Source organism: Pseudophryne corroboree, chromosome 3 (genome assembly GCF_028390025.1).
Source record: "Pseudophryne corroboree isolate aPseCor3 chromosome 3, aPseCor3.hap2, whole genome shotgun sequence".
In the NCBI taxonomy this organism is placed as follows: domain Eukaryota; kingdom Metazoa; phylum Chordata; class Amphibia; order Anura; family Myobatrachidae; genus Pseudophryne; species Pseudophryne corroboree.
This window is the reverse complement of record NC_086446.1, coordinates 68,187,875-68,211,163: the sequence shown is the minus strand read 5'-3', so window position 1 is coordinate 68,211,163 and position 23,289 is coordinate 68,187,875. Positions and strand designations below refer to the sequence as shown.

The window sequence follows — 23,289 nt, the reverse complement described above, 5'->3', positions numbered from 1 at the left end:
GCATTTCCTTTGCGTGCCACTGATGAGGCTGTGGACAGTGCTGGCAAGGAATAACAGATGGAACTTCTAGATTAAGGGTTGTTTTAAGGAACAAGGCATTGTCCATCTCGTGAGTTATTTCATAACAGATGGAACTTCTAGATCAAGAATTGTTTCAAGGAACAAGGCATTATCCATCACGGTAAGATATTTCAAGCGGAGAGGAGGTTAGAGAGTAGACTGTGACAGAAGGAGAATACACATTATCAATCTGGACGTGGAAACCACTCAAGGTTATGGTGGGAATATCAGAGGATATAACGTGAGGGAGCCAGGCCGACGAAGGTTTAGGGAACTGCTGGATGTTATCCAGGGTGGAGATAGCTCCTAACTAAACTCTGTGGGATGGGAGGGGGCATATACCCAGATATTTTGTACATCAGCAGATAGAAATAGATGGGAAAACTCTAAATGTATAGCATGGGGAGAGGCGTCCCAGCACATTCTCTGACTCTGTTAACATTATTTAGAAAATAAAACCTAAAAACTATCATATATGTGATTTTTAAGACAACCTTTGTTACTATGTCTTCTGTTATTTGACATTCAAAAAATAAATATTTTGGTGCACCTACTGTAACTGAAATGAATTCCACTGGCACTAGAGAAACAGAGGGAGTGGGCACAAGGAAAAACAGAGGCTGCTATATCAGACCTGCACATTCTCCAGGGTATGTGGTGTTCCTGCGGGTGACTGCAGTACTTTCTGTGCTATGTGAGTGGGGAATGAGAGACAGCCCTGTGTGTATAGGAGATCTGCACTGTACAGGAATTGTGTAGTAATCAGTTCACAATTTTTACTTCAGGTAAAGCTGTTGGATGCACAAAGATGAGAATCTTCCTGATTTAGATCAACCTAATATATTCACAATCAATGATTAAACTTCCACTTACCCAGCGATATGTAGATCTGGTCATTCTTCACTGTTATATCTTTATACAGGCCCTTGGGTCCTTCTAGATACTCCAACTCCTCCTATATAGAGAAACAGACAGTGACATCCTGACACCTTATACCAGGAGTGGACAATAAGCACCCCTCCAGCTGCTGTAGAACTACACATCCCACCATGCCCTGACACAGTTTTCCTATTTGGCCATGCTGAAACAATTTCAGGGCATACTGGGCTGAAGAGCCACGTATTGTGCACCCCTATCATACAGGAACCTGACACACACAATGACACATCACCCAGACTCCTACCCTGGTGTTAGTGTAGAATGTCCCATTCCCAGCAGTCACCTCTCCAGTCAGCAGCTGAATGATCTTGTTGGTGAGTTCCAGAATCTTCTGATCATGGTCTCTCCCATGTGTCAGTGAGTGAGGTGGAGACACCGTGATGGGGCTCTGGGTTCTGTTCAGTCCTCGGGGATCGCTGCTGGGTGTAATGCTCTGACCAGATTTTTGCAAAACAATACAATCCTACATATAGGGAGACATTAATAAATAGCACAGTGAACACAGATCAACACCAAACAAATCATCATCCCCGAGGTTCTCTATAAACATGACATCTCATGTCAGAGTCTAATTAAATCTGTTTCCTCAGAATATCTGATATTAATATCCTATTTTGTGTCAAAGATATAGAACTGATGTCACTGTAACACTCCCAGACTCCCTCCCCTCCCCGGTCAGGTCCCTGTGTTAGTAATAGAGATATGAGTGGTGTCACTGTGACACTCTCAGGCTCCCTCACCTCCCCAGTCAGGTCCCTGTTTTGGCAACAGAGATAAGAGTGATGTCACTGTGACACTCCCAGACCCCCTCACCTCCCCAGTCAGGTCCCTGTGTTAGTAATAGAGATGAGTGATGTCACAGTCACACTCCCAGACTCCCTCACTTCCCCAGTCAGGTCTCTGTGTTAGTAATAGAGATAAGAGTGATGTCACTGTGACACTCCCAGACCCCCTCACCTCCTCAGTCAGGTCCCTATGTTAGTAATAGAGATAAGAGTGATGTCACTATGACGCTCCCAGACTCCCTCACCTCCCCAGTCAGGTCTCTGTGTTAGTAATAGAGATAAGAGTGATGTCACTGTGACACTCCCAGACCCCCTCACCTCCCCAGTCAGGTCCCTATGTTAGTAATAGAGATGAGTGATGTCACTATGACGCTCCCAGACTCCCTCACCTCCCCAATCAGGTCTCTGTGTTAGTAATAGAGATAAGAGTGATGTCACTATGACGCTCCCAGACTCCCTCACCTCCCCAGTAAGGTCTCTGTGTTAGTAATAGAGATAAGAGAGTGATGTCACTGTGACGCTCCCAGACTCCCTCACCTCCCCAGTCAGGTCCCTGTGTTAGTAATAGAGATAAGAGTCATGTCACTGTGACACTCCCAGACTCCCTCACCTCCCCAGTCAGGTCTCTGTGTTAGTAATAGAGATAAGAGTGATGTCACTATGACGCTCCCAGACTCCCTCACCTCCCCAGTCAGGTCTCTGTGTTAGTAATAGATATAAGAGTCATGTCACTGTGACACTCCCAGACTCCCTCACCTCCCCAGTCAGGTCTCTGTGTTAGTAATAGAGATAAGAGCGATGTCACTGTGACAGTCCCAGACTCCCTCACCTCCCCAGTCAGCAGGTAGATGATCTCCAGGGTAAGATTTAATATCCTCTCTGTCCTGCAAATCCTGTCCCTCTCCATCCTCCGTTACTCAGTCAGATTATGTACTCAGGATACCGGCCTTAATATGAAATTCTCAAAGAGGGAAATGGAACACTTAATTTTATTCACAGACATATTTAATATAAAACAAGCAGCAACAACAACAACAACCACCCAGAGACACACAGTACTAGTATATTCAATGTGGAACAAAGGCCCAATAACCAACTGTAAAACAAGCCAAACTGTACCAGTGAGTAATAGCCTTACAAGCAATCATTTTTATTTCTACCAGTGTACCATCGATGAGGGGTATCCGGACTATGGATCTACAGTACACTAAAAAGGTCGACAGTCAATAGGTCTACCACACAGGGTGAAAAGGTTTTTTTTTACTTTTTCATACTTTACCATCCACATGGACTATGATTGGGAACAGTAACCTGTACAAAACGAAGCAGTAGCGGAGCGTGGCACCTTGCCCGAAGCATGGAGAGCGATGCGAGGAGACGTGGTACACTAATGGGGCTTGTTTGTGCCAGAAAAGTGAACCCCCCCCCCCCCCAAAAAAAATAATAATAAGATTTTACTTACCGGTAAATCTATTTCTCGTAGTCCGTAGTGGATGCTGGGGACTCCGTAAGGACCATGGGGATAGACGGGCTCCGCAGGAGACATGGGCACTTTAAGAAAGAATTTAGTTCCTGGTGTGCACTGGCTCCTCCCTCTATGCCTCTCCTCCAGACCTCAGTTAGAGAAACTGTGCCCAGAAGAGCTGACAGTACAAGGAAAGGATTTTGGTAATCCAGGGCAAGATACATACCAGCCACACCAATCACACCGTATAACACGTGATAACAACCCAGTTAACAGTATGATAATTAACAGAGCATCAGGTCATGCCCGATGCAACCATAACTTAACCCTTATTGAAGCAATAACTATATACAAGCATTGCAGAAGAAGTCCGCACTTGGGACGGGCGCCCAGCATCCACTACAGACTACGAGAAATAGATTTACCGGTAAGTAAAATCTTATTTTCTCTAACGTCCTAGTGGATGCTGGGGACTCTGTAAGGACCATGGGGATTATACCAAAGCTCCCAAACGGGCGGGAGAGTGCGGATGACTCTGCAGAACCGACTGAGCAAACAAGAGGTCCTCCTCAGCCAGGGTATCAAACTTGTAGAACTTCGCAAAAGTGTTTGAACCCGACCAAGTAGCCGCTCGGCATAGCTGTAATGCCGAGACCCCTCGGGCAGCCGCCCAAGAAGAGCCCACCTACCTAGTGGAATGGGCCTTAACTGATTTTGGTAACGGCAATCCAGCCGTAGAATGAGCCTGCTGAATCGTGTTACAGATCCAGCGAGCAATAGTTTGCTTTGAAGCAGGAGCACCAATCTTGTTGGATGCATACAGGACAAACAGCGACTCTGTTTTCCTGACCCTGGCCGTTCTGGCCACATAAATTTTCAAAGCCCTGACCACATCAAGTAACTCGGAATCCTCCAAGTCACGTGTAGCCACAGGCACCACAATGGGTTGGTTCATATGAAAAGATGACACCACTTTTGGCAGAAATTGTGGACGGGTCTGCAATTCCGCTCTATCCATATGGAAAACCAGATAGGGGCTTTTATGTGACAAAGCCGCTAATTCTGACACACGCCTAGCTGAAGCCAAGGCTAATAACATGACCACCTTCCACGTGAGATATTTTAACTCCACCGTTTCAAGTGGTTTACACCAGTGTGACTTTAGGAAACTTAACACCACGTTAAGATCCCAGGGTGCCACCGGAGGCACAAAAGGAGGCTGAATATGTAGAACTCCTTTTACAAATGTCTGAACTTCAGGTAGAGAAGCCAACTCTTTTTGAAAGAAAATGGATAGGGACGAAAATCTGGACCTTAATGGAGCCTAATTTTAGGCCCAAATTCACTCCGGACTGTAGGAAGTGAAGAAAACGGCCCAGCTGGAATTCCTCCGTAGGAGCATTCCTGGCCTCACACCAAGAAACATATTTTCGCCATATACGGTGATAATGTTTAGATGTCACGTCCTTCCTAGCCTTTATCAGCGTAGGAATGACCTCATCCGGAATGCCTTTTTCTGCTAGGATCCGGCGTTCAACCGCCATGCCGTCAATCGCAGCCGCGGTAAGTCTTGGAACAGACAGGGCCCCTGTTGCAACAGGTTCTGTCTTAGAGGAAGAGGCCACGGTTCTTCTGTGAGCATTTCTGGCAGATCTGGATACCAAGTCCTTCGTGGCCAATCTGGAACAATGAGGATTGTTCTCACTCCTCTTTTTCTTATTATCCTCAGCACCTTGGGTATGAGAGGAAGAGGAGGAAATACATAGACCGACTGGAAAACCCACGGTGTCACCAGGGCGTCTACAGCTACTGCCTGCGGGTCTCTTGACCTGGCGCAATACCTCTGTAGCTTTTTGTTGAGGCGGGATGCCATCATGTCCACCTGTGGCAGTTCCCACCGACTTGCAACCTGTGCGAAGACTTCTTGATGAAGTCCCCACTCGCCCGGGTGGAGGTCGTGTCTGCTGAGGAAGTCTGCTTCCCAGTTGTCCACTCCCGGAATGAACACTGCTGACAGTGCGCTTACATGATTTTCCGCCCAGCGAAGAATTCTGGTGGCTTCCGCCATCGCCACTCTGCTCCTTGTGCCGCCTTGGCAGTTTACATGAGCCACTGCGGTGACGTTGTCTGACTGGATCAGAACCGGTTTGTCGCGAAGCAAGGTCTCCGCTTGACACAGGGCGTTGTATATGGCCCTTAGTTCCAGGATGTTGATGTGAAGGCAAGTCTCTTGACTTGACCACAGACCTTGGAAATTTCTTCCCTGTGTGACTGCTCCCCAACCTCGGAGGCTTGCGTCCGTGGTCACCAGGACCCAGTCCTGAATGCCGAATCTGCGGCCTTCGAGAAGGTGAGAACTCTGCAGCCACCATAGCAGTGACACCCTGGCCCTGGGGGACAGGGTGATTAACCGATGCATCTGAAGATGTGACCCGGACCACTTGTCCAGTAAGTCCCATTGGAAAGTCCTCGCATGGAACCTGCCGAAGGGAATGGCCTCGTATGATGCCACCATGTTTCCCAGGACTCAAGTGCAGTGATGCACCGACACCTGTTTTGGTTTCAATAGGTTCCTGACCTGGGTCATGAGTTCCTGGGCTTTTTCTATCGGGAGATAAACCCTTTTCTGGTCTGAGTCCAGAATCATGCCCAAGAAAGGCAGACGAGTCGTGGGAACCAACTGTGACTTTGGAATATTGAGAATCCAGCCGTGTTGCCGTAACACTTCCAGTGAAAGTGATACGCTGTTCAGCAACTGCTCTCTTCATCTCGCTTTTATGAGGAGATCATCCAAGTACGGGATAATTGTGACACCTTGCTTCCGCAGGAGCACCATCACTTCCGCCATTACCTTGGTGAATATTCTCGGTGCCGTGGAGAGACCAAATGGCAACTTCTGAAACTGGTAATGACAATCCTGTACCGCAAATCTCAGGTACGCCTGATGAGGTGGATAAATGGGGACATGAAGGTATGCATCCTTTATGTCCAGAGACACCATAAAATCCCCCCCTTCCAGGCTTGCAATGACTGCTCTTAGCGATTCCATCTTGAACTTGAACCTTTTGAGGTATAGGTTCAGGGATTTTAAATTCAATATGGGTCTGACCGAACCGTCCGGTTTCGGGACTACAAACATGGTCGAATAATAACCCCTTCCCTGTTGAAGGAGGGGAACCTTGACCACCACCTGTTGAAGATACAATTTTTGAATTGCTTTTAACACTATTTCCCTCTCTTGGGGGGGAAGCTGGTAGGGCCGATTTGAAATATCGGTGAGGGGGCATCTCTTCGAATTCCAGCTTGTATCCCTGAGACACAATTTCTATTGCCCAGGGATCCACCTGGGAGTGAACCCACATGTGGCTGAAATTTCAAAGACGTGCCCCCACCGGGCCCAGCTCCGCCTTTGGAGCCCCAGCGTCATGCGGTGGATTTCGTAGAGGCCGGGGAGGACTTCTGTTCCTGGGAACTAGCTGTGTTGTGCAGCTTCTTTCCTCTGCCCCTACCTCTGGCAAGAAAGGACGCACCTCGGACTTTCTTGTTTCTATGTGATCGAAAGGACTGCATTTGATAATGCGGTGCTCTCTTAGGCTGTGAGGGAATATAAGGCAAAAAACTTGACTTTCCAGCTGTAGCTGTGGAGACCAGGTCCGAGAGACCCTCCCCGAACAATTCCTCACCCCTGTAAGGTAAAACCTCCATATGCCTTTTTGAGTCGGCATCACCTGTCCATTGCCGAGTCCACAGGACCCTTCTGGCAGAAATCGACATAGCGTTTATTCTAGAACCCAAAAGACTAATGTCTCTTTGAGCATCTCTCATATATAGGACAGAGTCTTTAATATGCCCAAGGGTCAATAATACAGTATCCTTATCTAGGGTATCAATCACCTCAGATAAGGAATCCGTCCATGCTGCTACAGCACTACACACCCAGGCCGACGCGATTGCCGGTCTTAGTAAGGTACCTGAATGTGTATAAATGGACTTCAGGGTAACCTCCTGTTTGCGATCCGCAGCATCTTTGAGGGTGGCCGTATCCTGTGACGGCAGGGCTACCTTCTTGGATAAGCGTGTTAAAGCTTTGTCCACCCTAGGGGAGGATTCCCATCGTAACCTGTCCGTTGGCGGGAAAGGATACGCCATAAGAATCCGTTTGGAAATCTGTAGTTTTTTATCTGGAGATTCCCAAGCCTTTTCACATAACTCATTCAGTTCGTGTGAGGGGGGAAAGGTTACCTCAGGCTTCTTTCCCTTATACATATGCACCCTCTTGTCAGGGACAGGGGTTTCCTCTGTGATGTGCAAAACCTCTTTTATTGCTATAATCATATATCGAAGAGACTCAGCCAATTTTGTCTGTAACTTTGCATCATCGTAATCGACACTGGAGTCAGAATCCGTGTCGGTATCTGTGTCAACAATCTGGGATAGTGGACGCTTTTGAGACCCTGACGGTCCCTGCAACATAGGGTCAGGCACGGGTTGAGACCCTGACTGTCCCAATGCCTCAGCCTTGTCAAATCTTTTATGCAAGGAATTAACATTATCATTTAAAACCTTCCACATATCCATCCAATCAGGTGTCAGCGCCGTCGGCGGAGACACCACATTCATTTGCTCCCGCTCCTCTCCCACATAGCCTTCCTCATCAGACATGTCGACACAAGCATACCGACACACCACACACACACAGGGAATGCTCTTTCTGGAGACAGTTCCCCCACCAGGCCCTTTGGAGAGACAGAGAGAGAGAGTATGCCAGCACACACCCCAGCGCTATAAATCCCAGGAATAACACAGTAACTTAATGTTAACCCAGTAGCTGCTGTAAGTATAGTTTTTTTGCCTAATTATGTGCCCCCCTCTCTTTCCAACCCTCTTCTACCGTGTATCTGCAGGGGAGAGCCTGGGGAGCTTCCTCTCAGCGATGCTGTGGAGAAAAAATGGCGCTGGTGAGTGCTGAGGGAGAAGCCCCGCCCCCTCGGCGGCGGGCTTCTGTCCCGCTTAAAATGTAATTTCTGGCGGGGGCTCATACATATATACAGTGCCCAGCTGTATATATGTTTATTTTTGCCATATGAGGTCCCAAATGCTGCCCAGGGCGCCCCCCCTGCGCCCTGCACCCTAACAGTGACCGGAGTATGTGTAGGTGTGTGGAGCAATGGCGCACAGCTGCAGTGCTGTGCGTTACCTCTAGTGAAGATCACAAAGTCTTCTGCCGCCTGAAGTCTTCTTTGCTTCTCATACTCACCCGGCTTCTGTCTTCCGGCTCTGCGAGGGGGACGGCGACGCGGCTCTGGGACCGGACGGCGAGGGTAAGATCCTGCGTACCGATCCCTCTGGAGCTAATGGTGTCCAGTAGCCTAAGAAGCAGGACCTAGCTTCAGAGAGTAGGGCTGCTTCTCTCCCTCTGTCCCACGATGCAGAGAGTCTGTTGCCAGCAGAGCTCCCTGAAAATAAAAAACCTAACAAAATACTTTCTATCAGCAAACTCAGGAGAGCTCACTGAACAGCACTCAGCTCGTCCGGGCACAGATTCAAACTGAGGTCTGGAGGAGGGGCATAGAGGGAGGAGCCAGAGCACACCAGAACCTAAATTCTTTCTTAAAGTGCCCATGTCTCCTGCGGAGCCCGTCTATCCCCATGGTCCTTACGGAGTCCCCAGCATCCACTAGGACGTTAGAGAAAGTGTCTCTACCATTTTTGTGTCGACTATTCACATGTCGACCTTTTGACCCTGTCGTCCTTTCTTACGGTCTACCTATTCTATGTTGATCTTTTGACCCTGTCGCCCTAATGCATGTCTACCATTAGTGGTAGACCTATTGACTGTAGCCCTTTTTAGGGGTGTAGTATGGTATGCCAGCGGCCGGGCTCCCGGCGACCAGCATACCGGCGCCGGGAGCCCGACCGCCGGCATACCGACACTGTGGCGAGCGCAAAGGAGCCCCTTGCGGGCTCGCCACGCTGCGGGCACGGTGCTATTTTATTCTCCCTCCAGGGGGGTCGTGGACCCCCACGAGGGAGAATAGATGTCGGTATGTCGGGTGTCGGGATTCCGGCGCCGGTATACTGTGTGCCGGGATCCCGACATTTGGCATACTGAAGACCACCCCTTTTTAGTGTAGATCTAATAATTCACACCCCAATGAGTATATGAGACATGACATCCCATAATAAATATTCCTACCAATAATACATCATACCCTCCAGCACATCTGAGCAGAAAATCGGTACAAATTAGCAAAGGGGATGTGGCCTCTGGCAAAGGGGCGTGGCCCACTGCACTCCCATAGGAATCAACAGGAATGACAGACACTGAAACCCTGTACAAAGCCCTTTATGGCTGGAACAGAATCTGACTGGTACAGGGAACAGAACATGAGTGTCACATTGATTATCTAGGGACCCTGACTGGTACAGCAATATATCTAGAAATTCCATCTGATAACTATTTAGCCATGACACATGATTGGCACTGTAATTTACCAAATCCCAAGGAATAATAATTTACCCAGGTACCCTAACAGGCATAGCAATTGTCAAAGTCAGAAAAATATCTCTATGCACACTGCCATATTTGCACCTCATTCAGGTCCGCGCTGCGCATGCGTGCGCTCTCCCGTGAGTGCGCATACCCGCTGTTGCGTGCACCCGCTGGTGCTCGGTATGCGTATTTACGGTAAAGTTTGTGTAGTCGTAGCGTGCAACTCAATCGTTACATATTTTCACTAATAAGGTATTTTATAGATCATGGTCCCTTTGATAGATTCTGAAAGTTTGGTTAACATAGCATGTTCCTGAACAGAGAGATCCCTCTTTGTATTGTACGAAGGGTCTAACAGGGGTCATACAGTGGTGTTTGGTACCCATCGGAAGAGTATTTAAATAGCAATATTCCGGTGTTGGTTTGGAGCGGATTAATCGCTCGTGCGAATAGTTATGGACATAAGAAGTTTATGTCCATTTACTATTATTTGTTCTTACTTAGTCATGCGGCGGGAAACCCAGTATCCCACCCACCTGAACAGTTGGAAACAGTCACAGCCCACCTGTATGAATCAACCTATGACCTTTTGTTATAATGCGAAGCCGAATTCCTGTGTCCAATGGACAATGAGATTGTAGGGACCATTGAATTGTATTGTGTGTGGGGCATAAATAGGCAGGCCGACCGTATCCAGTTCACTCTCATCAACGGTTCTCATTGCTGATAATCGGGAGCTGGATATCGAGGCGCATGCGATCGTTCCCCTTGTGCGTAAGTTTTCTCCGTAATCATATTGTCTTACTGTGAGCCATCTCTCTCTCTCTCTCCCTACTCTTTCTCTCGTATTTTCCTTTAATTGTATTGTATTGTATTTCCTGTGTAGTTATCTGGTTAGTTGGTTTATGTTATATTGTAGTGTATCATTTGTACTGTGATTCCTTTTGCAAGTATAATAGTTATAATACATATAATAGGTTTTGGACCCTAAGCCCAGGTATCTGTGTATTCTTTATAGTGTTAAGTATTCTCTGAGCGTCGGTGACACTCAAGCAGCTTTGTAGTTAATCAGGTTACACCAGGTTGCACTTACACTCTGTCTCTACACTAAGGTATACTGTGTATCTCATTGTTAAAGGTATAGATATAAAGGTTTTAACGTTGTAAGCGTCTGCACCGCTGGTGATCTCCTCGTGGTCCCGAGCGTACGCTACGCTATAGCGAATCATTACGTTAGTCGGCAGCCAATAGCGTGCCTGCCTGTGATCACTGGGCCGTAAGCGAACGTGACGCTTGAGCGTCTCGACTACGGTTGAGCGATCGCTACACAACTTGCGTACCCTTACGGTACTTCTTACGTAGATAGCGTACAGTGTTCTTAGACCTCTTAAAGTGTTTTATATACGATAAATATTTAGATTTATCAATTGGCGGCTCGCCCGTCCTTCACATATCTGCACTAGGTAGATCAGCAGACATTATCCCTCAGCAAAGGGCGGGAGGTTGTATCCCTCGTAGTGCTGACAGGATAAGCGTCTGCTTCGCTTAGGTAAAGAGTGCTGAAGGAATCCGGGAACCGGAGGTAAGAACAAAACGCTAGTGCCTTTTAAAACTGTTTATTTTTTCTGTCTTGCGTACACACGCACACATATATATATCTGCATTTCTTTTTCTTTTTCATTTTCGTATATCACTCTCCTGTCTGCCAGTTTTATAGTTGATAAAAGTGCTAAAAGAGATTTGCCGTTATTTCATAGTTTAAGAATAGATAACATAGTTAAAGGATAGACAAACACACAGTTTTGCCTGGGAGATAAGGCGAAGTCAGTGTGTTGTGTGGTAGATGATCAAGGATCATCTACATTGATAAAAGTATAAATTGTGTTACGGTGGATCTTTGCTTTGCGTATACGTGTCTCTAACAAAGACTTGCGTACGCAATCCAAAGGCCGACGCACGCAGCGTACGTTACGCAACGGAGCGTCCGGTTACGCCCACGTAGCTCAAGTCACGATAAGTTGATAAATAACGCAAAGCGATAAATAACGCGAGGCGAGAAATAACGCAAGTCTATTTTTGGGTGTCCGAAATTTAATTAACAGATCCTGCTCCTAATTGGTAACACACCTGATCTAAAGAAAAATTTCTGCGCAGAAATAGAAATAGAAACAAAAGTGTACATGTGATGAGTGAGTGTTTTTACAATTTTTAAAGGTTGAACCACAAGAAAAGTCGAGTACTCGTGAGGTACATGCGTGTAAGTGACGTGCACGGTGGCTAGGGAGGCATCCCTGGTTAAATATACAATTTTGAGCATTAGAGTATAGCAGACCAGGAGGTCATACTGTAACAAGACCAGGAGGTCATAGCAGACCAGGAGGTCCAGGTACAGCTGACAAGGAAGTCCGCTATACAGTTCACAGGCACAACACCGAAAAGGGTTGGTGCAACACCCATATAGGCCATATAAGCTCTGGCTGAAGGAATTCGCAGCCGTAATTTTCGATTCCATTGGTCTTTCCGTACATAAGCTTAGTTGTTTGTGTACTGAACGATTGGACCGCACGTAATTGTGTACATTAGTTAGTAATCTGACCTAATACCATTAGAGTAAAGGGGTCACAAACGCTATTTGTACACTCTAACGTGATTTGTGTAATTTTTTTATTTTAAGGGAAGTTTGCTGCTCACTCAGGAACTATCCAGCAACCAATAGTTACTGGAAAGAGTAAGTGTTCTTCGGATAACCCTCGCAGGTTCCAGTAAATAGAGGTTCAGGTCGCAGGGGCCCTAGGTCGAGTACGCCAGCACCATATCGGTGTGATCAGGTCGTATTGGTCGGCGTGGGCGAGTGAGTGGGGTACTCGGTAAACCACCACCGTCAGCCTATTGTGGACATTTGGTTTTGCGTAAGGGTTGGCTAAATAAAGCAACACTTTCGAACTATGGGGGCCACTTGTTCAGGTAGGGGGCGATCAACCTCGGTTCGGGTTGATTCAGTGGTCCGACCAATTGGGTCGGCCAGGTATATAATGTGTGAGAAATACGGAAGTCACACAGAAACTTTATGTGATGAATGGGAGAGAATGACTGTACATGACGGGGAGAAATTCCCAAGAGTAGGGAGCTTCAGCTCAGAAGTGTTACAAAATTTAAGGAGGAGGATATGTCTCATAAAATCAACAAAGAGACGAATCCAGCATTATGATTATTTACAGTTGTGGCAACAGGAAGGTGAGATACAGAGAGGTTTGGCTGAGGCGGCGGGATCTGGCTCTAACAGAAAACTGATTGCCACGGCCCCACCGCCACCATATATATCAGGAGAGAAGTTGATTGCGGAGAAAGACGCACTAAGGTGTAACACAAAATCACTTAGTAACTGTGTAAATGTTAATGATAATATTAACCCATTAACCCATGCAAGTATTAACCCGTGCAAGTTGTACCCTGTTTTGAACTTTCCTTAGGAGTGTGATCAAGAGGACGAATCGGCAACGATTTCAGCGCTCTCTCTAGCAGCCACCATAGCAGAGACCACAGTAGGCACAGCTCCACCCACGAGATTAGTAAAGGCCCCTAGCGGAGGGATAGGTGAGGTCGTATCAACTGGTAAGTACGGCACCATGCATTATGCTGAAACTATTTCACCACAGCCTGTAGAATCTACACAGAATGAGGTTGTTAGAATTACACCTGTTAGAGTAATAGCAGTGCCAAATGGGAAAACAGACACATCAGGAGCCACTCCCATTAGGAACATTGCCATGTACACTCCATTTTCCCGAATGGAATTAAGGACCATAGTGTCCGAATTTCCTGACCCCAGAAAAGACTTAGTTGCCAGTCAAAAATACATCAGAGACTTAGGTAACACTGTAGAGCCCAACAATAAAGACTGGCAGATATTGCTGAGAGCATGTTTACCCTCAAATGTCGACGCAACTCAATTTTTAGCTGATTGCGGACTAGATCATGATGTACCTCTTACAGATGTGTACAACCAAGATAATGTGAAAAGAATAAACTTGCAGTTAAAAGAGTATTTCCCAGCGGTAGCTAAATGGAATAAGATATTCTCCATTAAACAGAAGGAGTCAGAGACAGCTGCAGAGTATTTTCACAGAGCATTATTAGAAATGGCAAAATACACAGGCATAGAGGACATTAAAACAGACACAAATCATCGGGAAGTAGCAGTATCGGTACTGATGGATGGTTTAAAAGAGTCATTGAAGACTAGGGTACAGACCACACAACCATGTTGGCGAGGTCTGTCTGTGGCTACTTTGAGAGAGGCTGCTATTGATCACGATAGAAACATCACCAGACACAGGGAACAACAAGGTGATAAATTAATGTCAGTAAGTATACAGGCCCTGACCACAAGGCAGCCTTTGTTTGTATCACCAAACCCTGTGGGTAAGTCAAGTATGGTTACTTGTTATTCTTGTCACAAACAGGGACACATGGCACGAGATTGTAGAGTAAAGAATCCACGAAACTCATACCAACCCCCTAGACAACGACACGACACACGACATTGGGATCGGGGTCCACAGAAACGGAGTTATGAGCCACATACAGGGGAAACAAAAAGATATCCCCCGAACAGAGACTGGCATGCCTCTGGTAGTTCCCAACTATCTCCCTCACAAGTAGTTGCTGCCAGCGGGATTCAGGAAGGTCACCATACCCAATAGGGGTGTGGCCATACCTGTAATCTGCAGCCAGTAAAATTAATTGCCAACCTTGGAAGTGAACCCGAGATCGCAATTAATGTAGCTGGTAAAACTTTAAACTTTCTTGTAGACACAGGGGCGGCCAAGTCAGTGATAAATTCGACAGTGGGCATGAGAACCACTGGTAGGACAATTCCAGCCATGGGAGTAACAGGAGTAGTCCAGCACTACCCTGTTAGCAAACCAGCCGAGATTACAATAGGGCCTTTGCATACCAAGCATTCCTTTTTGCTGGCTGCATCGGCACCAACAAATCTCCTGGGAAGAGACTTACTGTGTAAAATGGGGTGCGTCATTTATTGTACTCCTGAAGGTGTATTCTTGGACATACCTGAGAAACACGCTCAGGAAGTGCGAGACATGTTAGACTCCCCATCAAAATTAATGTCACATACCATTATGACAAATAGGAATCCATCCCAAATAGAAGAGATGACATCTCAGATACCAGAGTCACTTTGGACAAAAGACGGACAAGACACTGGATTAATGGCAAACGTAGCTCCAGTAGTTGTACAAGTAAAAGATGGTAGGATAGCTCCAAAAATCCCACAGTACCCTCTGAAGCCAGAGGTGGAGTTAGGAGTTTACCCAGTAATAGAGCGCTTGCTACAACAGGGCATTCTGGTAAGAACGTCCAGCACTGCCAATAGTCCCATCTTCCCTGTTAAAAAGAGTGGGGGGAGGGGTTACAGACTAGTGCAGGATCTAAGGGGGATTAACAAAATAGTTGAGAGTCAGTTCCCCGTAGTGCCAAATCCAGCTGTCATCCTAATGCAAATCCCTCCCACTGCCAAATTTTTCACTGTTATTGACCTCTGCTCCGCTTTCTTTTCGGTACCTCTGCACCCTGACAGCCAATATTTGTTTGCATTTACATACAGAGGAGTCAAATACACGTGGACTCGATTACCCCAAGGTTTCATAGATAGTCCAAGTATATTTTCTCAGGCTTTGCATGATTGTTTACAGTCTTTCCAACCAGACAGTGGATCAGTATTGATACAGTATGTGAACGATTTACTGCTGTGTTCAGATTCACTGGAAGCATCTCTGAAGGATACGAAACAGCTCCTGTTTCATCTTTCAGACACAGGACACAAGGTGTCCAAAGACAAGTTACAATTATGCCAAACTAAGGTAAAATATTTGGGACACTGTCTAACACAAGGACTGAGACACCTGACTGCTGATAGAATCCAAGCAATTAGAGACATGACTCTGCCACAAACCCAGCAACAGATCAGAACGTTTTTAGGAATGTGTGGGTATTGCCGTAATTGGATCCCAGGGTTTTCCATTTTGGCGTTACCTTTGCAGGAAATGGTCTCCTCAAACAAACCTGATAGGATTTCGCATACAGACGAGTCCGAAACAGCATTTGAGAGACTCAAACAGTGCCTAACGCAGGCACCAGCACTAGGTATGCCAGACTATGGGAAACCCTTTGAACTATACGGAACAGAAAGTGCTGGTTGCGCGGCAGGTGTACTAACCCAAAAACACGGTGATGCCAGCAGGCCAGTTGCATACTACAGCGCTCAGCTAGACACGGTAGCGCGATCCCTCCCCACATGCTTGCGAAGCGTTGCTGCGATAGCATTGCTAGTGACAAAAAGCGAAGACGTCGTGCTAGGCCACAACCTCACAATCCATACGCCACATGCAGTATCAGCCTTATTGAATTCTGCCCAAACCAGACACGTCTCATCAGCGAGGTTTACAAGATGGGAATTGGCACTAATGGCCCCCGTAAACATCACCATAAGGAGATGCAGTGCATTAAATCCTGCAACGTATCTCCCAGGTGTGCCTGGTCAGGCACAAAGGGTGGAAGGTGAGAGTGATGGGGAAGGAGGATTTAATATAAAGGAAGATACACATGATTGTATGGAATATTTGACCCAAAATTTTACCGCAAGGCCTGACATCAGTGACAACCCACTGGAAGATGCAGAACTTACGTTCTACACGGACGGTAGTTGTCATAGACAGTCAGACTCGGGAGACTTGTGTACTGGATACGCAGTCGTAGATGACCAAGACACCATAGAAGCGGAACCGCTAGGCCCACCTCACTCAGCCCAGGTTGCTGAACTGGTCGCCCTAACCAGAGCATGTGAATTGGCTAAGGGTAAGTCAGCCAATATCTACACCGATTCTAGATACGCATTCGGGGTAGTCCATGATTTCGGAGCCCTATGGCGTCTCAGAAATTTCATGACGGCCGCTGGTACACCGGTAGCGCATGCAACTCACATAAAAAGGCTTCTAACAGCGATACAGGAACCCGACAGAGTGGCTGTTATCAAATGTAAAGCACACACATATAGCCAAGACCCGGTATCACTTGGTAACAGCCGAGCAGACGAAGCTGCTAAGTTAGCAGCTGCTACCCCCATACAGACAGACACCACACAATTGATGGTATTTAATACCATTAACACACAGAAGTTGTGTGAAATGCAAAATTTGTGTTCCACACAGGAAAAGGCAGTCTGGAAGGCAAAGGGATATGGCCAGGAGTCCTCAGGACTCTGGACGGATGGACATGGTAAACCAGTGGCCCCCAGAGCATATCTTCCATGCCTGGCTGAAGCAGCTCACGGGCTGACTCATCTAGGCAAGGAAGGGATGTGCAAATTGGTGAGAGCATATTGGTGCGCCCCAGGATTCTCCTCTCATGCGAGTAAAAGAGCAATGTCATGCCTTACCTGTTTGAGAAAGAATATTGGAAAGGCAATACCTACAGAACCATCCCATATCCCACCTGCCGGCGGCCCTTTCCAGGTAATACAAATTGACTTTATACAATTACCCCCTTGTCGGAATTTGAAATATGTACTTGTCTGTATAGATGTTTTCTCAAATTGGGTCGAAGCATTTCCTGCGGCTACAAATACCGCTATGTTTACTGCTAAGAAAATTGTGCAGGAATTTGTATGTAGATATGGTATCCCTAGAATAATCGAAAGTGATAGGGGTACCCATTTTACAGGTGATGTCTTTCAAGGAATGTGTAAGTTGATGGGAATTGATAGCAAGCTGCACACTCCGTACCGTCCACAGGCGAGTGCGAAGGTCGAAAGAGTGAACAGCACTATTAAAAATAAATTGAGTAAAGTGATGGCAGAGACAGGATTGACATGGCCAGAAGCTTTACCCATTGTATTGTACAGTATCAGAACCACTCCCAGGTCCCCTCTTAATCTGTCTCCCTTTGAAATCTTGTTTGGTCGACAACCGCATGCCATGATTAACCCTCAGGATGATTTGAAATGTAACAATGAAGTAACTGTAAAGTACTTGATTAACATGAGTAAACAGTTAAGGAATCAAAATGATAATCTGAAGTTGGTGATTCCTGATCTACCTGATAGTAATTGTCATGACATTGAACCTGGGGATTATGTAATGATACGGAATTTTCTACGCTCAGGTTGCCTTATTGACAGATGGGAAGGACCATACCAGGTCTTATTGACTAGCACTACAGCACTAAAGGTTGCTGAGAGAGAGACTTGGGTCCATTCATCCCACTGCAAGAAGGTTGCTGATCCAGAGAAGTCCCGTGATAAGGAACAGACGGTAGAGGTTGTATCACTGGAGTGTCTGTTCCAGGAGGACTGAGGCGGCACCTGAGCCTTGAAGACCGAGAGCTGTTGTCGACTCCCCACTCCCTTTTATTATTTTCCTCCACTTCCCATCCCCTCTCCCTCAAATTTCTTTTTCCTCCTTCTCATTCTTCTCCGTTTCCTCCTATAAGATGGACTTGCCCCAAGAGACTGTGATCCGGATTTTCCTGTTGACCATGATGTTGACCAGAGCAGTCTGTTCCGGCGAGAGTACCATGGAGGTCGATAAAGGTTCTGGAATGGGTTCTGATGATAAAGATGGAGGCGTAGTTTTCCAAGATCAACCTAACCAACAAGCAAAGGCGAGTATCAGAAAACGATCCGATAGCATTGACCATAGAAGAAATTGTGACGGATTGTTAGCTGAAGAAAACTGTATCTGTAGGCTCTGTAACAATGTCATTGAAGATGGGTGCATTAAGAAATGCCAATCCAGTTTTAATATCCATATGGACCGGCATCCATTGAGTGACTATCACTCCTTAGTGGGTAATGTGTTAAACAAAACAGATTGTTGGGTATGCTCCCAAGTACCTCAAGGTCATAGCAAATCAGGGCTAGTACCATTTCCTTTAACGATAGGGGAGGTACTTGAGTTAAATGGTGGGAGACCGGTGGACAGGAGGTTTAATATCTCCAGCCCTCCTAGTTTGAAGCTCCACCAATACCATGTGGATAGGTCCCTATTATGTTTCAACATCTCCAATCCCAGAAAGCCGGGAAATTGGGAAGTGTCATGGAGTAACCACACCATGACCTTTTCGCATAGAGCAGATAGAATGCCTACAGATACAGAGCTTGTACGCCACATAGCCAGTAGAGGAAAATCTTTCCGGTATAGGTACACCTTAGGAAATAGGATTACGAGAGTTGGAGAAGTATCACCAGGATACTGTGCACATATCGTACAACCTGATACGTGTATTAAGCAGATGGAAGAATTAGGGTTAGGAGATTTCACCTGGAAGGTGTGTAATATGGTTATGTCCTTCTCCGTCCCATATGTTCTCCCCGATGATGCATATTTCATATGCGGGAGAAAGGCGTACAAGTGGCTTGCCCCAAACTCTGAAGGATTGTGTTATATTGGAAAAGTATTGCCTGAAGTGATGACTGTAACACATGACAAAATGAAATACATACATCGTGGTGCCCAAGCTCCTTATACTCACACCCACTACGAGCACGTTGTTAAAAGACACCTGATAGAGAAGACAGAGCATCCGGCCTCTGATCTGATAAGTGAATCCACCGGGATTCAATTCTTAATCGCGTTAGATTTCACCCGCACCGCTAGAGGAGTGCTAAATTATAAATACATATCGGCGCTCGCAAATTTGTTAGATAATATCACTGAAATGTATGATGACACGTTTAGATATACTGGAAGGGAACTTCAAGCTTATAAAACAGAACTGGTGCAGCATAGAATGGTTCTTAATTACCTCACAGCAGTGACAGGCGGATATTGTGTTACATTGGCAACACAGTACGGCGTGAAGTGTTGCACGTATATCACGAATAGCACCGAGGATCCGGTCGAGGTCATAGACCAAAAGATGGACGATATTCTCCAATTGAAGTGGGAATTTCGCCGAAAACACAATCTCACTCTTGCTGCTGTAAGCTGACTGGTTGGGTGTCATGGTTGAACCCGCGAAATTGGTTCTCCGGTTTGGGAGACTGGGCTCAAGGAGTCATAATGGATGTTGGGAAGTTTCTCCTATGTATCTTAGGTGTTGTCATATCGATTGGATTGATATTTAGATGCGGTCAGGCTTTAATGAAGTGCAAACATCGTACCAGGGTAATGAGTTTGAGGAGTGAGGAAACTGTAATTAACCTGGACTTGATTTATGACCCAAATGTAGAAACAATGATGTGATGAAAATGCGATTTCTACGGTCCGTTTCTTTCACCTGTTTTTCTGGCTTTTCTCCAAGATAAAAAGACCCCCTTGGACGAGGAAGTTGACGAGACGCTATACAGACAACGGATAGACCAAAGAAGAAGTTTTGACCACTTGAGATACGGACATTTGATGAACTTTGCCATGGATCCCCAGTTTCCCTAGAATTCTTAAACTTACGCTAGCCCAACATTTTTTGTAAATCTAATGGCATTGACAAAGCTTTTTGCTCACACCTAATGGGCAACACAGCGCAAAGAAGACGACTTTCAACTGATACCGAACAAAACTTCAACCGACAGATGCACATTAACCTGACATAGAATACCACCGCATTTACCGTAATTATGTCTTTTCTTCATTTCTACAACCCTCAGGTAATGACACACATAGTATAGGGAATACAGGCACAGATATCAGCAATCACATATTCCCCCATTCATGTATCATCAATTAAAATGTGCTCCCCATTTTGTTCAAAATCCGAAAAGAGCTCGGTAAAGTTTGACAGCCCATCCACAGACCCGTACCACGGGATAAGAAGGAATTCAAATGTATACTTCGCAATACCTCGAAGCTTAATTTACAACACGTACGGCACGATGATACATGACCCCCCAAACACGGATTCATACACACATGCTTCTGCTATCTCACTAGGTCATACCCTCTTCACACCTACTCCTCTCTCCTCCCTTACCCAACCATGGAAATGAATTAACCCCTGACATATATTTTTCTCCTTTTGAAATGTTTTAGAAGGTGGCAGTTATTATTGACTGCCAAAGGGTGGACTGTCAAAGTCAGAAAAATATCTCTATGCACACTGCCATATTTGCACCTCATTCAGGTCCGCGCTGCGCATGCGTGCGCTCTCCCGTGAGTGCGCATACCCGCTGTTGCGTGCACCCGCTGGTGCTCGGTATGCGTATTTACGGTAAAGTTTGTGTAGTCGTAGCGTGCGACTCAATCGTTACATATTTTCACTAATAAGGTATTTTATAGATCATGGTCCCTTTGATAGATTCTGAAAGTTTGGTTAACATAGCATGTTCCTGAACAGAGAGATCCCTCTTTGTATTGTACGAAGGGTCTAACAGGGGTCATACAGTAGTGTTTGGTACCCATCGGAAGAGTATTTAAATAGCAATATTCCGGTGTTGGTTTGGAGCGGATTAATCGCTCGTGCGAATAGTTATGGACATAAGAAGTTTATGTCCATTTACTATTATTTGTTCTTACTTAGTCATGCGGCGGGAAACCCAGTATCCCACCCACCTGAACAGTTGGAAACAGTCACAGCCCACCTGTATGAATCAACCTATGACCTTTTGTTATAATGCGAAGCCGAATTCCTGTGTCCAATGGACAATGAGATTGTAGGGACCATTGAATTGTATTGTGTGTGGGGCATAAATAGGCAGGCCGACCATATCCAGATTCACTCTCATCAACGGTTCTCATTGCTGATAATCGGGAGCTGGATATCGAGGCGCATGCGATCGTTCCCCTTGTGCGTAAGTTTTCTCCGTAATCATATTGTCTTACTGTGAGCCATCTCTCTCTCTCTCTCCCTACTCTTTCTCTCGTATTTTCCTTTAATTGTATTGTATTGTATTTCCTGTGTAGTTATCTGGTTAGTTGGTTTATGTTATATTGTAGTGTATCATTTGTACTGTGATTCCTTTTGCAAGTATAATAGTTATAATACATATAATAGGTTTTGGACCCTAAGCCCAGGTATCTGTGTATTCTTTATAGTGTTAAGTATTCTCTGAGCGTCGGTGACACTCAAGCAGCTTTGTAGTTAATCAGGTTACACCAGGTTGCACTTACACTCTGTCTCTACACTAAGGTATACTGTGTATCTCATTGTTAAAGGTATAGATATAAAGGTTTTAACGTTGTAAGCGTCTGCACCGCTGGTGATCTCCTCGTGGTCCCGAGCGTACGCTACGCTATAGCGAATCATTACGTTAGTCGGCAGCCAATAGCGTGCCTGCCTGTGATCACTGGGCCGTAAGCGAACGTGACGCTTGAGCGTCTCGACTACGGTTGAGCGATCGCTACACAACTTGCGTACCCTTACGGTACTTCTTACGTAGATAGCGTACAGTGTTCTTAGACCTCTTAAAGTGTTTTATATACGATAAATATTTAGATTTATCAATTGGCGGCTCGCCCGTCCTTCACATATCTGCACTAGGTAGATCAGCAGACATTATCCCTCAGCAAAGGGCGGGAGGTTGTATCCCTCGTAGTGCTGACAGGATAAGCGTCTGCTTCGCTTAGGTAAAGAGTGCTGAAGGAATCCGGGAACCGGAGGTAAGAACAAAACGCTAGTGCCTTTTAAAACTGTTTATTTTTTCTGTCTTGCGTACACACGCACACATATATATATCTGCATTTCTTTTTCTTTTTCATTTTCGTATATCACTCTCCTGTCTGCCAGTTTTATAGTTGATAAAAGTGCTAAAAGAGATTTGCCGTTATTTCATAGTTTAAGAATAGATAACATAGTTAAAGGATAGACAAACACACAGTTTTGCCTGGGAGATAAGGCGAAGTCAGTGTGTTGTGTGGTAGATGATCAAGGATCATCTACATTGATAAAAGTATAAATTGTGTTACGGTGGATCTTTGCTTTGCGTATACGTGTCTCTAACAAAGACTTGCGTACGCAATCCAAAGGCCGACGCACGCAGCGTACGTTACGCAACGGAGCGTCCGGTTACGCCCACGTAGCTCAAGTCACGATAAGTTGATAAATAACGCAAAGCGATAAATAACGCGAGGCGAGAAATAACGCAAGTCTATTTTTGGGTGTCCGAAATTTAATTAACAGATCCTGCTCCTAATTGGTAACACACCTGATCTAAAGAAAAATTTCTGCGCAGAAATAGAAATAGAAACAAAAGTGTACATGTGATGAGTGAGTGTTTTTACAATTTTTAAAGGTTGAACCACAAGAAAAGTCGAGTACTCGTGAGGTACATGCGTGTAAGTGACGTGCACGGTGGCTAGGGAGGCATCCCTGGTTAAATATACAATTTTGAGCATTAGAGTATAGCAGACCAGGAGGTCATACTGTAACAAGACCAGGAGGTCATAGCAGACCAGGAGGTCCAGGTACAGCTGACAAGGAAGTCCGCTATACAGTTCACAGGCACAACACCGAAAAGGGTTGGTGCAACACCCATATAGGCCATATAAGCTCTGGCTGAAGGAATTCGCAGCCGTAATTTTCGATTCCATTGGTCT

General features: G+C 45.8%; 1 protein-coding gene across 1 annotated transcript in view; it reads right to left on the bottom strand.

The window, feature by feature from the left end:
* LOC135057169 (oocyte zinc finger protein XlCOF7.1-like) overlaps positions 1 to 23,289 on the bottom strand; it is a 91,003-nt gene that overhangs the window by 56,147 nt on the left and 11,567 nt on the right. The window contains exons 2-4 of the mRNA XM_063963067.1: positions 2,614 to 2,745; positions 1,244 to 1,462; positions 934 to 1,015 (exon numbers count right to left, since the gene is read on the bottom strand). Coding sequence (XP_063819137.1) covers positions 934 to 1,015; positions 1,244 to 1,462; positions 2,614 to 2,691 — 379 coding nt within the window. The 5' untranslated portion in view covers positions 2,692 to 2,745. The remainder of the gene's footprint in view (positions 1 to 933; positions 1,016 to 1,243; positions 1,463 to 2,613; positions 2,746 to 23,289) is intronic.